A 15,672-nucleotide genomic window follows, 5' to 3' on the forward strand; every position below is an offset into this window, starting at 1 on the left:
ATACCCATATCAGCTGTCGGATGGGTCTGGGTAGCCCCTGGCTACACACCCTCCGAGGCAGTGCTACACATCCAGACTCACCCATCATGATTGTCCCTGCAGCCTCACGAATCATACTCTTAGCCGACCCCTCCTTACCTCTAGTTAATATTGCTTGTGCACTGCACCCATTCCTTCCATCTACCTGTGTTCCCTATTCATTGTGCTGCAATAATATGACTTTAATCTGGCAAAAAAGTAGTCTCCTTACACAAGACCATGTCTGTGGTTCTGTTTGTCATAAACATTCAAATGATATTAAAAGTGAATTGACAAAAATAAGATCCTGGGCAGAGACTAGATGGGCCTGTAGCCAGATGAACAGAACACCATCCCAGACCAAAGGTGTTTGGCTCAGCTGTGTTAGCAACTTCAAACCACATCAAGGGGCCATTCAGCTCCTGGGTGACAATTGACTTCTCAAGGCTTTAGGCATGGAAAAGGTGACCTTATCAAAATAACGTCTCATACCACCGATCACCTCTTTTAACCATCATACCTCTGATCCCTGAATAAACATTAGGTATGGACAAGGGTAATGGTTTTCAATACACTTGTACACTCTCCTCACGGCCATTACTTAGATTTAGAAGTGCATCCCTGTCTCCAGGTGTGTACCGACCCTCTATCAAACCAAGTTTTTAGAGGGCGAGGACAGCCAATTATGAAGCATGACACTAGGCGGTGTGTGAGTCCAGCCAGTAACTTTTTATGAGATGTGCTCAATGCTAGCTCATTTCCCCCAAACTCTGTAGATTCTTTAGGGGCAGCCCTCTTTTGTGGATTCATAGTAGTGTGGAGGCTGCTTGCCCCTAAGCCCCGTGCCTCTGGTTCCCACCCTTGGCGAATGCTAAGGTTACTGTGTGGACTTTATCAAAGTCCCATGTGTAAAATATGTACTACAAATCCAAATTTACCAATACATTGGGATTGTAAGAAATATTTTTAAAATGCCAAGAGTAAACTTTGTAGCTGTTTATTAGGCGTAGATAACATCTTTAAATGTACTAATGGATCCCAATTTTATAACTGTACAGACAGGTTACAGTGGTAGTTAGCCCTGTAGACACATTTGTGCTGTCACTGTAGTGGGTGCTGCATTCCACCAATGACACTTAACTGACAAGCCTGGGTAGATTTGTGTAATATAGTTTAGAGACTTGTAGGCAATTTACATACGCTACTTGGGAGTAGAGCCAATTTCAAAATGTTTTAGGGATCAGAGCACATAGATTTGGACTTGGTCAGCAGAGTCCCAATTAACAGAGTCAAATATAACAGCAGCATTAGTCCAAAAACAATGTGGGGTGATCATACAAAACTAGGCATTTCCCTACAATGGCCCTTATTGAAATTAACTTTTACAAGATACCTAGTGTCTTGTTCAGAAGCGGGATTACAAAATGTTGAAGTGTGATCAAATGTACTTGAATTCAAAGTTTGAATGTTAGGTGCTAGTCAGAGGAACCTCCAATCTACACTTCATGCTAGCGAACATTTCTGCGCTTAGCCCTCAATCATTATGTATTTGTGAGTTTGAAAATGGGGACCAGCAAAACCTAAATAAAGTGTAGAGGGATAAAGAATATGTAAACATACAATATAGCTGCATGTTTGGTTGGCTCAAGTAATTCTGGCAAGTGTAACATTTTGTAAATCCATGTATTGATCTGTGCTTCTCACGCAATTTTTTTTTCCTTACGATTACGCTGATTGCATCATTATAAATCACGGGAGTCCTTGATCAAGCAGAAAATATATTGTAGCAACTGTGAAACTGGATCTGTGCCCTGACCACATGCAATTCACCACCATTAACTAATGGCTTTATAAACTGAATGAACACTACAATGAGCTGCTGCCTCATTTACCTTTTGGAATGTGAGAGCACACTGTTAGTACAGCCTTCATACAGATAACCACCCATGTGTAACATGCTTAAAATTCAGAATTTTCAAATGAAATATACAATGCATATCATGCAAGGAAAAAATATGCAAATTCACCGAAACCCAGATTTGCATTCAACGAAGAGGCAGTGAAAAGGGCAAAAACTGGTAATTTATGAATACAGCACCGTCTATTTATTAAAAAACAGAAGCACTATAGTTTAAAAAAGGCTAGTGAGAAAACTCATTGGATAATATAAATCTCATTTTATGCCTGTGTGGTGAAAGCGCATATTACATCGTGAATATGACCATCACAGCACAATCAATGACATTATAATTTGCACCATTTAGCAAACCCAGCTTTTCTGCATGGTGAGGCTGGCGTGTCCACATTTTTCCGAACACTTTTTTTTTACTGGGTGATCATTCTGTGCACTGTGACACCGTTATTTATTGCCACCTTGAGTGTGCACTTTCGTTAAAATAATAGTGACAAAATTGGTTCCAGTTATTGGTTTCCTTCAATTTCCAGGAAGATCACAGTAGATAGCACAGACAGTGCACCAATAAGTTGTGAGTGAAATGGCTTAGGTGGCCTGCAGTGTGTACTTAATCTACCCACATAAATTACAAAAGCATAGGCTTGCCAGGAGCACCACTGTGCTCTGACTGAAGAAACAGTTTCTTTGCCCATGTAGGAACATTTATTTCATATAATAATAATATTTGTTAACAGCTCCCTTCCAGGCATTCAAGGGGATGTCCAGCCGCGGAATGCTTTCTTCCTCGATCTTCAGTGCTTTGATTGTGTGTTCCTAGCCTAGTGCGTCAGGCCGAGCCTGGGCCATCAAAGATGGATCTCAAATGATTTTTTAGGGAGTTAGCTGCTGCCCTTAACATCCTTAAATGTAGCCTTATGATCTCCCCCTGGCATGTCAGGTCTGGTGTCTCCAGGCCAAGCTCCAGTCTTAGCCTTGTTTTTCTTGCTGTCCTCGATATATATAGCTCTGACTTGTATGCCTTGACTTGGGCTGAATTGAGGAAAGCGTCCAATTTCCCAGGGAAGGAAAGATGTCTGTAGCTAATTGCTGAAAGGAGCTTCGCTCTTAAAACTTTCAGAATTGGCCTGCGGGCGGACTGATCAAGTGCTGGCTTAGTTGTTTTAATAGATGTGTAACCTTGCTGGCCTTGGAGCTTTGCTGTATTAGGTGTAAGTTCGACTTGGCCCATTCCGTCAACCAGACCCCTAGGTCGTTGTGTGAAGCCACCGAATGTATTTGCACGTTTACCAATTGCCACAGTGCATTCTTTTTCAGATGGTAGGACCCAAAAATTATGACGTTGGTTTTTGCTTGGTTAACTATCAGGTTATTAATGATGTTAAAGCTGTTTAATGCGTTTAGGGCTCTTTGTAGGCCCACCTTCGTATGACTGTGTCATCGGCATACTGTAACACTGGCAGCCTCCCACTTCTTATTCTTGGGGCTACTAAACTGGCTCCTTTTAGGGCCTCCCCCAAGTCCGCTGTATATAAGTTGAAGTGGATGGGGGCCATTATTAACCAGAAGTTTGTGAATAGCAAAAAAAGAAAACCTACACAAAATTGTACGTTTACCATTGTGAATCTGGCCATTTATTTACATCTTTGCATGAAAAAATGCTAGCAACATGAATTATTCAAAGTTATTTTCCACTTCGTTTTAAAAATCTAACTTTAAGGTTTTTGATCAAATAGGCGGAAATCTAACCTTATAAAAATGTAGTTTGTTCCTGAGACAATACTTAGAACAAGTTTAGCCACTCGTTTTACCTCCAGAGTTGACAACCATGCTCTACAGAGGACACTAGCGTGGACTTTGGGCCTAGAAAGGCAGTAGTTTTGTCAACAGTTGGCCATTTGTAGTAATTAGCCATCTGTGAAGGGAGCAGGAAGAACTGGCAAAACAAAAGTCAACCTTCACACTACTTCCATTGACTTGAAAATGCCAAATGGGGCTGACAGATCCTGCTCCCATTTAGTCACTAGGCTCTCGTGGACTTCCGGGATCTAGCCCCTGCACGGAGAAATTGGCTATTGACCCACAACAGAGAGCTCATCCGAATAGCGGTTTTGAGAGAGCCATACCCCATTCTGATGATAGAAGGAGTGAGGCAATTTTGACTGAGGGTGTTTGAGAGTAACTGTTGCAAAAGGAGATGGGCATAGTTAGAAAGAGTCACTGGTTACTACACAGGACTAGGCGGACAACTTACCATCACCTCCTTGGAATATTCCTGGGAAGACTACACTTAAGAAGGCTTTGCTGGTAAAAGAAGGCGCAAGGTCCCAAACTACGGCCTGTACCGGTCAGGGGGCTGACCTCCTTTTTACCTGCTCAGGCACATAAAAAATAGGACTCTTGATAGCAAGAGGGCCCAGCTGACCACATGGTATTGGACCTTCCAGGACCCTGCTGGAGTCCTGCCTGGCAAGAGACCTAGGGGCATATTTATGAGTCTTTTTGCCTCGCTGTTTGCACCACGCAATGTGGTGCAAGAGCAAAACAAATGAAAAATGAGATGTATGAAGCCATGCAAGGCCATCTTGCGTGGCCCTGTATGGCTTCATAAATCTCGAGTCATGTAATGCAGCTGAAATCACTGTGCTGCATTGCACAGCGCCAGACATGCATTTCGAAGGGTGCTGTTGTGTGAAAAGTTACCACAGACTAAGACAAGGTTTTTGCTACACTGACAGCTGGTTCAGCATGATATAGAAATAATGATATCCAATCACGAGAACCCTACGAGGCCGGAACTTCCAGCTTTGCTCTGCTGCCTGATTGTGAGAACCAAAAACATACCAGGTCCCGAAGATACAATGTGGCAAATCTATTCCAGCACTGAGGCAACCTAGGCTGCTATAAATTCAGTTTCATCATCCTACTCTAAACTTTTAGCTCTGAAACCAACAGCTTCAGCAGGAGCTTGACAATGATGAATTGAACCTTTCCTGTTGTAGGATTTTGATTTGCAAAAAGTAGACAAAGACAAAAAGTAAAAATGTTGACATGGCGAACCAACTCGGTATGTTCGACCACTGCTCCATTGCAGGCAGACTGAAACAATGTTTCAGATAATAACAACTGTTATTTTGCAATGGAGTGTAATTTCTCTTTTGCTAAGCACATTTAGCCTTAAAAAAGTAAAAAATATATCTTTTGTACCCCTTATCTGATTTTCTTCAGGTTGGTGTATTTTTGCTTAATTTATAATGGTTTGTTAATATTATGTTTTTATTTTTTCTTTTATTACTGCTTCAACTTAGCATACATTTCCCTGAGAAGAGCCCACTGTTTGTACAATATCTAACATGGACTAAGCAGAGTTTCACTGAGACTTGTGTTGATTATTAACCACAGTGTTGATTTGTTTACTAAGTCTCCCCTTACCAAATGAATCACCCTTTTTCCAACATACCGTATAAAAATAAGCATGTTTAATGCTCTTTTTTGTTTTTTCTGCATTTGATTCAAGTGGTAAAAAAACAAGTATTAGCTTCTTGACCATCTACTAATGCATCCGAATACTATTTGCTCATATTGACAGTATGTTTCTGGGTTTGTGTTTTCCTTAAGGCTACAGACGTTGATGCAGGAGTCAATGGACAGGTTTGGTACAGCCTCAGAAATCTGAACAATATTTTTCGTATCACTTCCAATGGAAGTATTTATACATCAGTCAAGCTGGACCGGGAAACAAGGGATGTTTATGAACTTATTGTGGATGCAACGGATGGAGGCGTTGACCCCCGAAGTTCGTCAATAACCCTGTCAATCAACGTCCTTGACATCGATGACAATAGTCCAGTTTTCACCAATGCTTCATATGCAGTGACGGTTCCCGAAAATTTATCACCTGGAGCAATCTTTTTACAAGTTCAGGTGAGGTATAATTCGAACTGTGTTTCACTGATCCATTTTTGTTGTTCTATTGGCAGTAATTCGTGGTTAGAAATGTGGCAGGAGGGAAGGAAACCATTTTCGTGTCTAATTCTCAAATAAATAATTCTTCATTTTTGTGTCACCTAGAATTATTACATTTAGAGAGTCTTGTGTAAAAATCTTCTATTCCTAATTCTGCTTTGAAGAAGATATTTGACTAGCACAAAAACTGTCAACCTATCTGACATAAGTTTAAATTCATACAGTAGTTGACTGATTTACAGATCAATGATGCGCAAGGTGGCATTCATTTGGTTTATATGGTGCATATTATAGAGATTCACGCATAACACTAAATCTATTTTCTGCCACTGGTTGTATGGGAATTATATAGGAGTTTCAAAAATGATATGGCATTGTCAAGGTAAACTTCAAATCTGACCTCTACACTCAGAATTATTGAAATGTAGAATAGATTCCTAAATACGATCCCTTGGCATGTTATAAAAGTTATATTTCACCATAAGAGATATATGTTACCTTTTCTATAATATTAATGTTGTTTTCTTCTTGAAAGGCATTTACAAAAAATATGTCATGATTGCATTTTTATAGCAGGTAATGTTTTATATAAGCATCATACCTAAAGTACCCTCCAGGAAATATCCAAGCATTTTTAAATAAATCATATCTGGCATAAACATGTAGGCCTGAAAATAATTTAAGAGACTTTAGTTGACTGAGGTCCTTGTCTAAAGGACTAGTCCTACTGACAGCAGGCCAGTTATGAGTTGGCACACAGACAGACAAAAGGTCAGGACTGGCCTATGTTGTCTACGATTACTCAGGAAGGGAGAGGGCAATGAGGGACAGGAGTGAGTACGAAGTATCTACAATTAACTCTTTAGCTAATAGCAAGGTCTGCCTTAGAGGAACCTTAGTAGCAGTTCTCATTACAGGCTCAGGTATTTATAAGTATCAGGGCCTCATTTATGAAACGTGTTGCATCCCTGCAGTAAAAGAGCGATGCAACACCTTTCACTGTGCTCTCCTTGCGACACCTTGGATGCGCCGTATTTACTGTACGGTGCTCCATGTCGCAAGGATTGACAGATTTGACGCAGGTTTAATGTGGCACAGGGGTTTACAAAGTGATGCATCAGCCTAGAAGCGTCACTTTGTAAATATTGTGCAGAAATGGGCAACCCAATCTACTCTTGAGGGCTCGGGCCAAAATGAAACGATAGAGTAAATGTACCTTCAAGTGATTTGGTTTAGAACCTATTTGAGTTATTTTTACAATTGAATTTCAGGCCAAATGAATAATTGCCTCTTCCCATTAGTAGCTTTCAATACCTGGTATCACAGCCTAATTACTACATACATTAAGTCAAAATCCCAATGACCAACATTAATTGTCATGCAGTAAAAAAGGCCTACATAAAAATTAGAGCAGAAACGGGTGTATATAGAAATAATATTCACTTTATGTATTTTCAAATTAGAAAAAGGGTACTAAAAATACAAACAATGTGACAAGAAGGTAACAATATAGATTCAAATGCCTTCACTGTGACTATTGTAGACACTTTTCTTCTCAGTTAAAATTAATACAAAGTAATAGAAGACTGTATCTCAATAAGACTGTATACCTTGAAGGCTACCACCGACGAACAAATATGACCCACCATTGAAGCTTGTATAGCTGAGTGGCTGCCATTCAGTTTACCACCAGCGTGAACAGTAAACCCCGGGGGAGTTTCTATCAAACTCTGCATGACTGATCTTCTTCTCTGTGTATGCGTTTATGAGGATCATCCCACACACACTAATGGACATATAGACCATGGCATACTCATCAGGCTCCCATTCTTGGACCCACGTTTATTTCACCAGGGCCTGCCCCACTGACTAATACCGCTTTTATCCCATCTGCAGGTGCAGACAAATTCAAGGTAGTCAGGTACAACAGTGATAGCCAGGCCTAACTGCTTCGAGAAACTTTCTCTAAGAACTTTAGACGTAGGCTTACATAGACTGCCCGAGGAAAACTCAGAGATACTTGTCACAGACCATTATTTTTGCACTACAGTGAGGTGCCTAAAGGAAGAGCAGATTTTTCCCCCACTACCCATTGATAGAATTCAGCTGCTAAACAGATCTAAGATAAAGCCAAGATGATTCTATCCTACAATGAGAACAATGTATTCCTCAAAAATAAATCCACTACTTTTCTGATTGATTTACTGGTCATTCACAACTTTGTCAGCAAACGCCTTGACAGAAAGAGTTGTCCCAGAGAAGATATCACTATCAAACACAGACATGCAATCCAGCTCACGTGTTTAGAGATGTGTACTACTTGGGGCCAGATGTATGACTCTCAGTATTTGCAACTCGCAATTTGTATTTGTTTGCAATGTGCAAATTGAAAGTCGCTAACACTGATGTACAACAGTGTCTGAGAAACTGTTTGCGATTCCCAAATGGGTCCCAAAGGACGTGCCTCATTAATGTTCATGATGCAGGTCGCCCTTTGTGACCCATTGGGAATGGCCAGCACTCACAGGGATGGTGGCCTGCTGAGGTCAGTAGACCACCATGATGTTGAAAAAAACAAATGCACCCGGTTTTCGTTAAAGAAAAATTGGATGCATTTAAAAAAAAAAAAAAACTGTTTCAGTTTCATTTGTTAGGAGCATGCAGTCATCCGTGGGACCACTGCCTGCTCTTAAAAAATATTTTTGCTGCCAATCACAAAGGGTAGGAGGTCGCCTGGGGACCCCTTCCTGTTTGCGACTGGCTTACCATCAACTTGAAATTGGTGGTAAATGGGATTGTTTTGTGACCACATTTTCAGGCGCAAAATAATCTATCATCCGCATTCAACTTGCTATTAGGAAGGGATGCCCTTGGCACACCCCTTCTTATAGAGTTTGTAACAAGTTACCAACTTGCAAAATAGGTTTGGTACACGCTACAACCCTTTTTAGTGATCGCAAACAGGCCCATTTCCCATTTGCGACTGCTAAAAACGGTTCTACATCTGGTGCTTAGTTTGTTGTGCTTGGGTGAGGATCACAGCATTGGGGAATTAAATTCTAAAAAGATTCGCATTGCATCCCACCCTCAAGAAGACAGCCAAAAGTTCATTGAACAACTAATGGAGCTCAATACTGATCACTCTCTCGCTTCAGAATCTACATCTTTGTAGCAGGCATCAAGTTCCTCTGGAACAACCATATGGACTCTCAAGCAATTCAACAGTATTTATTTCTAGGTATCAAGTGATATAACCCAACTGTGCATGAGTCTAACCCTAGAATTTTAATTTGTGAAATAAGATGTTTTGCGGATTTACCCTGTGCTACTGGTCTGATCATTTCTTTATCATTTTCCATCTCACTTCAGAACAATCCTTAAGCAAAGATCATGTCTGTCAACCAAAATAAGGATCACAGACACAAAACATGTTAACACCAATGTGATGTTCTGACAAATCAGATTTCTACTTAATCCCCTGACTGAAGAGTGATAAACAGCCTTCCTGAATAATCAGTGCAATTACACCATGTGCAACTCCTATGAAACTCGAGGTAACAACTCAAAAACTCTTTTCAGTGTTTCCTAAGGGAGCTAAATGAGGGGAGAAGACCGATTAGGTTAATTGAAAGAATGTAGAGACAGAACCCATCAGCATTAAATGTGATTATACTCCATGATAAAAGAAGAAGGTATAACAGCAATTGCTTTGAAACAATGGTCTCCTTCTTGTTACCCTACCTTGACAGGATTTCATTGAGGAATACTTTGTAAAGGAGACACAAATACAAGCCTGTTTGGATTGAGGCCAGAAACATGTAAAATTCCAAGAGGGACTGGAGACTGTTAAATACCAGCTCTTGGCGGCTAGCTCACATGCTGAGCGATAAGAACAATAATTTCCAGGTCAGGGCCAGTAGAGGGAGCATAGCACTACCTGGTCAATATAAAGGGCCTCAAACGAGCAGAATGACACCTTGCAACTTTCCACTTGTTGTATAGCTGACATCATTTACTTTGTCACTGAATTGCTTTTCTTTCACTGATTTTGTGTATACCCTTCCCTGATATGTGTTTCCGTTCCCCCAGGTTGTCATACATTCTCTCTTGCCAGATTCCTATGACTCTTGGCTGCCATGCATCCCATCTGTGCTGCCTGCTTTGCTGGAAATGATCCAGGAGGTTATGTGATCTTTCTGCCTCTCTGGAAGTCCTAATGGGGAGATAGATGGATTATCACCCATGCCAAGAGCCTAGCTCGTGCTTCTGGGACTGGGCACATTCTTGACACAACTAGACCAAGCAGGAACTTGCATCAAAAAACTATTTCAAATCATAAAGCAGTAAAACAACCTCACTAACAAAGATGACATCAATACTGCAAAGCATGAATGTGATGAGCTATCGGATTTATTTGCTGATAATATTAAAATAATCAAACAATCACTGCTTATTATCTCAGTCTACCTCTTAACCTTCCATACCACCCCACTGACCAATGTTTCCTGGCCCAAGTTCAGAGAAATGAATGAAAATTAAATTATCAAGACCATAGCTAACACAAAACCAGTTGCAAATTGTGAGAAACCAAGCTCTGCCCAACCTAATAGAGTTATTAGTTCAGAAGTTGTTACATAACTAACAAACTTGTCCAATGGATTGTGCATCCGTAAGGGATGTACACTTAAACTTCAAGTGAGGCTTCGCATAAGGTCCAGAAACTGCTGTGCATTCACTTTTTCTGTTGTAGATTCCCACCACCCTCAAACCCACTGTAAGGGAATCCATTTTGTTCCCCCTCTAGTTAGTGATTGCATTCTGCTTTCTTCTTGCTATAATGCCTATGTTTTCTATGTTATTAGTCCATCTTTCCTATTATATTGTAGAGAGCTCTGGCACTTTCGGAACTAGTATGTTCTTGATAACACTGCAAAACTAGTAAATAAATAGATAAATGCATACAAACATAAATAAATAGTTAGTAATCCAAAGGACCTCTTTGAACGTCCATTCTATCTTTTAAGTGTTGCCTCTGTCTGTCAGACTTCATGCCTTTATCCATGTATTTTTTGAATATGAGTACAATATTAGGTTTTGGGGTAGGATCTAACTAAATGAGTGAGTCTGTCCTTAGTATATGGACCGCCTGTCAGAATGCCAGGTTTAGTGAGGGTAAAGAAGGGCTATGTCTGATGGAAAAAGTATGTATGTCTTGACAAGGGTTAAGGGACATTGCAGAGGTCTCCATCACGACCAGAAGATGGTGTGGTTGGAGCTGGATTAATAATTGCATGAGTGGAGGACAGCAGGAAGTATCACCAACACAGTTCAAATTGTCCACCAAGCAATTGATCAATTATTGAGCAATAGCACTATTGAGCAACTGGCTTCCAGTTGACACTGGACAAAATACAGTCAGTCTAGTCAGAAATCAATTGGAACAGAATAAATTAGAAGAAGTAGTAGGTCAAACTACTGACAAAGCGAGGATAAAGAAGGTTATTGGCTGTGTAGGAATGGCAGCTAGAAGGCAGAAGTGTGGTACCAAACACCTGAGGAATTTTTCCTTGATAAAGCTGCTCTTTGACAACAGGCATTGTGCCCATTTTTGCATAACAAGACAGTCTTAAGTCTTAAGACGTAGAAAGCTATGTTTGCTTGGCCAGTGACATGTCACTAACTAATGATTTTCAGCAAGATTTGGAAGAGACAGATTCCGGATTCACTCAAGGCACACTGGGGGTCATTATCTGCTGTTGGCATTTGGCATTCACTAATTGAGTCTCCAAATGCTTACAAGCCGTAGAGCTTTGCCTAACACCCATAGAGCAGAGGAGCTCAGAAACTGAGATGTACCAAGAGAGAATACTCATAGAACCTGAAAGTCCAATGCTACATGCCCCGTTTTAACTGTGGAAACTTCTTTTGTGTCACCATATGATTAGCACACACTGAAAATGCATACACTCTGTCATTGGCTATTACTTTACAAAAGTATAAAATCAGACAGAAACAAAGCTATTCTAGACATGTACCCCAAAGGGTTTTTCTTAAAAAAAATTCTTTTTTTTAGTTTAAAGAGCTTTATTGAAGCAGATAAGAACAAAGGCACAATATTACAACAGTGATTATAAGAATATTACAAAAGATAGTATACACTATGTATAACCTTAATAACATGAAACCTGATAAAATTACTATTGTCAAAAAGCAGAAACAAAAACAAGGAACAGTAATACAGGATTGGCAAATTAGCATGTTATGTTTTTTAAATTAAGAGGGAAACAAGAATGAGAGAAGAAAAGAAAAGAAAGAAAAAGAAATTAAAAAGAAATCAACATCCATACCAAATATAGTGAATAAGAAAATCCAATAACAAGCGCTATAAAAGTTCAGATAAATTGATAATAATATAATATCTTAATATGAACAATATAAAAATAATAAATCACATTACTCATGGCGGCCGAATAATAAAAGTACTATCTTTGTTACACATCACAGGTGAGGATAAATAGTTGGTGAGTGGAGACCAAAAGGCTTCCTTTCGAAGAAGTTTGTGAGAAGTAGTGGCAGAAGCTCTATCTAGACTATGATGATAACAGAGAAGGTTCCACGAGACAGAAAAGGTGTCCTCAGTAGCATCCTTCCAATTAGAGGTGATAACCTGAAAACCAATGGCAAGTAGCAAATCCACAAACGAGTCCAGCTTGTGAGCACCAAACCAATTTGCAGAGTTACTACCCAAACATATGGAGTAAATCTCATTAGGATAAGTAGCAGAGCAAATGGAGAAGATTGATTTACATATTTTTGTCCAAAAAGAGGTAATGCTAGGACACAGGAAAGAGGAATTTAAATATGTGCCAGGAAAGTTTGTGCAGGTCCAACAATTAGGGGATAGTTCGGAGCTGTATTTGGAAATAGATAATGGGGTTAAATACAACCTCTGATAAAATTAATATAGAGTTTGAGTGGTGCTGGCATTACAGGAAGTGTGTTGTATTTGTGTCCAGATAGAGTTCCAGGTGTGTACAGAAAGGTGTGCTGCAAGTCCGATTTCCATAAAAGTTTAATTTTACTCTTGGGGCGATTGGGAAGAGAGTAATGAAGATAATTGTAGATATTAGAGGCCTGAACGGAAGGGGAGGTAGATAACGGTTCTAATGGGGTATCTAATAAAGAAGATCGAGAAAGAAGAGACCACTGTTGAGTTTCTTAATGAATTGTACTTAAAGGAGGTGGTGGGCAGGCCAAATTTGGATCGGACTTCCTGAGAAGAAAAAAAAGTGTGTACCTTGAAATAAATGTTTAACTTGGACTATACTTTTGACTACCCAGTCCTTCCAGAAAATAGTACGGTTACAAATTGGAATCGATTTATTATGCCATAAGGAAGACTCAAGGAAGACTTGCAAAGGGGAATGAGATTTGGTGAGGACCGGGTAAATGGTCGATTTACTATGTGAAATGTTTGGGGGACTTAAGTCAATGAGGAGGGTGGGAAAAATTAGCTAGCGAAAAAAAAGGAAATGGATAAATCAAAGAATCCTCCAATCTACATCACAAAGATGGTGTCTTTTCTTGGATGCAACATGATAACGTGCACGCCCGACGGCCGTGCAGCTACTCAACGATTCTTCTGAGCCATGACAGGCCCTGTGAAAGCTTGCCGGTGATGCCGCCGCATCTGCTGCGCCGTCGATCCTCTTCTCCGGCGAATTGAGGCACTTCAGCAATGATGCGTCAGCTTGCAGCAGTGACACGCTTTCCCAATGATGCGAAAACAGCAGCTGCAACATGCTTCTCTGAAGATGCAGGGACTTCTGGTGAAACGTCGATCCTCTTCTCCGCGATGCGAGGTGCTTTCGCGTTGTGAAGCGACTGCAGCATTTCAGGGACACGCTTCTCCTTCGTGAGTCGCGCTTCCATCTCCTTGCGACATGCAGTCCCTCAGAAAGCCCAGCACAACTGCAGGCAATTCCAAAGAACTCTTGGGTAGCTGGTGGGTGAAGTCTGTTGTCCCTGTGACCTCAGCAAGAGGCAAGCTCTTTCTCAAGCCCTTGGAGATCCTTCACCAGTTAATGAAAGTACACACAAAGTTCCTCTCTCCTTTCTTTGGCAGTCAGGCAACCACTACAAGCCAATCCCCCAAGCAGCACTTCAGCTTAGGGATAGTCTCTCCTCACTCTCTCGGGCTCCTCTCCTCAGCAAAGGTTTCTTCTTCTTTTCCCAAAAGTGATCTAAAGGTCTGGGGTCTGGGTCCCCCTTTTTATACACAGTTTATCTTTGTTCTCTGAAGGCAGAGAGGCCTTTGCCTAGTCCAAATCAGTTCTGGTCAGTTCCGGAGAACTCTGTTTACATGACTCCTTCTTTCCTTTCACAGTGCAGGGCAGGGGCAACAGAGGAGGTGGAGCCAGCATTGTGGAGGGAAGGTACAGCCCTAATGAGGTTCCAGGTGCAACTCCTGCCACCCATCCACATGCATATCTCTGTATTCAGCCCTGTGCTGACTCAGCCTGTCTCCTGGAATCCCCCAGCCAGATCTAGTATGTTCTTAATAACACTGCAAAACTAGTAAATAAATAGATAAATGCATACAAACATAAATAAATAGGTAGTAATCCAAAGGACCTCTTTGAACGTCCATTCTATCTTTTAAGTGTTGCCTTAGTCTGTCAGACCTCATGCCTTTATCCATGTATTTTTAGAATATGAGTACAATATTAGATGTTGGGGTAGGATTGAACTAAATGAGTGAGTCTCTCCTTAGTATAAGGACCGCCTGTCAGAATGCCACGCTTAGTGAGGGTAAAGAAGGGCTATGTCTGATGGAAAAAGTATGTATTTCTTGACAAGGGTTAAGGGACATTGCAGAGGTCTCCATCACGACCAGAAGATGGTGTGGTTGGAGCTGGATTAATAATTGCATGAGTGGAGGACAGCAGGAAGTATCACCAACACAGTTCAACTTGTCCACCAAGCAATTGATCAATAATTGAGCAATAGCACTATTGAGCAACTGGCTTCCAGTTGACACTGGACAGAATACAGTCAGTCTAGTCAGAAATCAATTGGAACAGAATAAATTACAAGAAGTAGTAGGTCAAACTACTGACAAAGAGAGGATAAACAAGGTTATTGGTTGTGTAGGAATGGCAGCTAGAAGGCAGAAGTGTGGTGCCAAACACCTGAGGAATTTTTCCTTGATAAATGTTGCTCTTTGACAACAGGCATTGTGCCCATTTTTGCATAACAAGACAGTCTTAAGTCTTAAGACGCAGAAAGCTATGTTTGCTTGGCCAGTGACATGTCACTAACTAATGATTTTCAGCAAGATTTGGAAGAGACAGATTCCGGATTCACTCAAGACACAGTGGGGGTCATTATCTGCTGTTGGCATTTGGCATTCACTAATTGAGTCTCCAAATGCTTATAAGCCGTAGAGCTTTGCCTAACACCCATAGAGCAGAGGAGCTCAGAAATTGAGATGTACCAAGAGAGATCACTCATAGAACCTGAAAGTCCAATGCTACATGCCCTGTTTTAACTGTGGAAACTTCTTTTGTGTCACCATATGATTAGCACACACTGAAAATGCATGTATCTAATAAAGAAGATCGAGAAAGAAGAAACTACTATTGAGTTTCTTAAAGAATTGTACTTAAAGGAGGTGGTGGGCAGGCCAAATTTGGATCGGACTTCCTGAGAAGAAAAAAAAGTGTGTACCTTGAAATAAATGTTTAACTTGGACTATACTTTTGACTACCCAGTCC

General features: G+C 40.6%; 1 protein-coding gene across 1 annotated transcript in view; it reads left to right on the forward strand.

Moving 5' to 3' along the window:
• PCDH15 (protocadherin related 15) overlaps window positions 1-15,672 on the forward strand; it is a 2,701,201-nt gene that overhangs the window by 1,962,881 nt on the left and 722,648 nt on the right. Inside the window, exon 19 of the mRNA XM_086921939.1 lies at window positions 5,549-5,854. Coding sequence (XP_086778065.1) covers window positions 5,549-5,854 — 306 coding nt within the window. The remainder of the gene's footprint in view (window positions 1-5,548; window positions 5,855-15,672) is intronic.

Source organism: Lissotriton vulgaris, chromosome 5, assembly GCF_964263255.1.
Source record: "Lissotriton vulgaris chromosome 5, aLisVul1.2, whole genome shotgun sequence".
Taxonomy (NCBI): Eukaryota; Metazoa; Chordata; class Amphibia; order Caudata; family Salamandridae; genus Lissotriton; species Lissotriton vulgaris.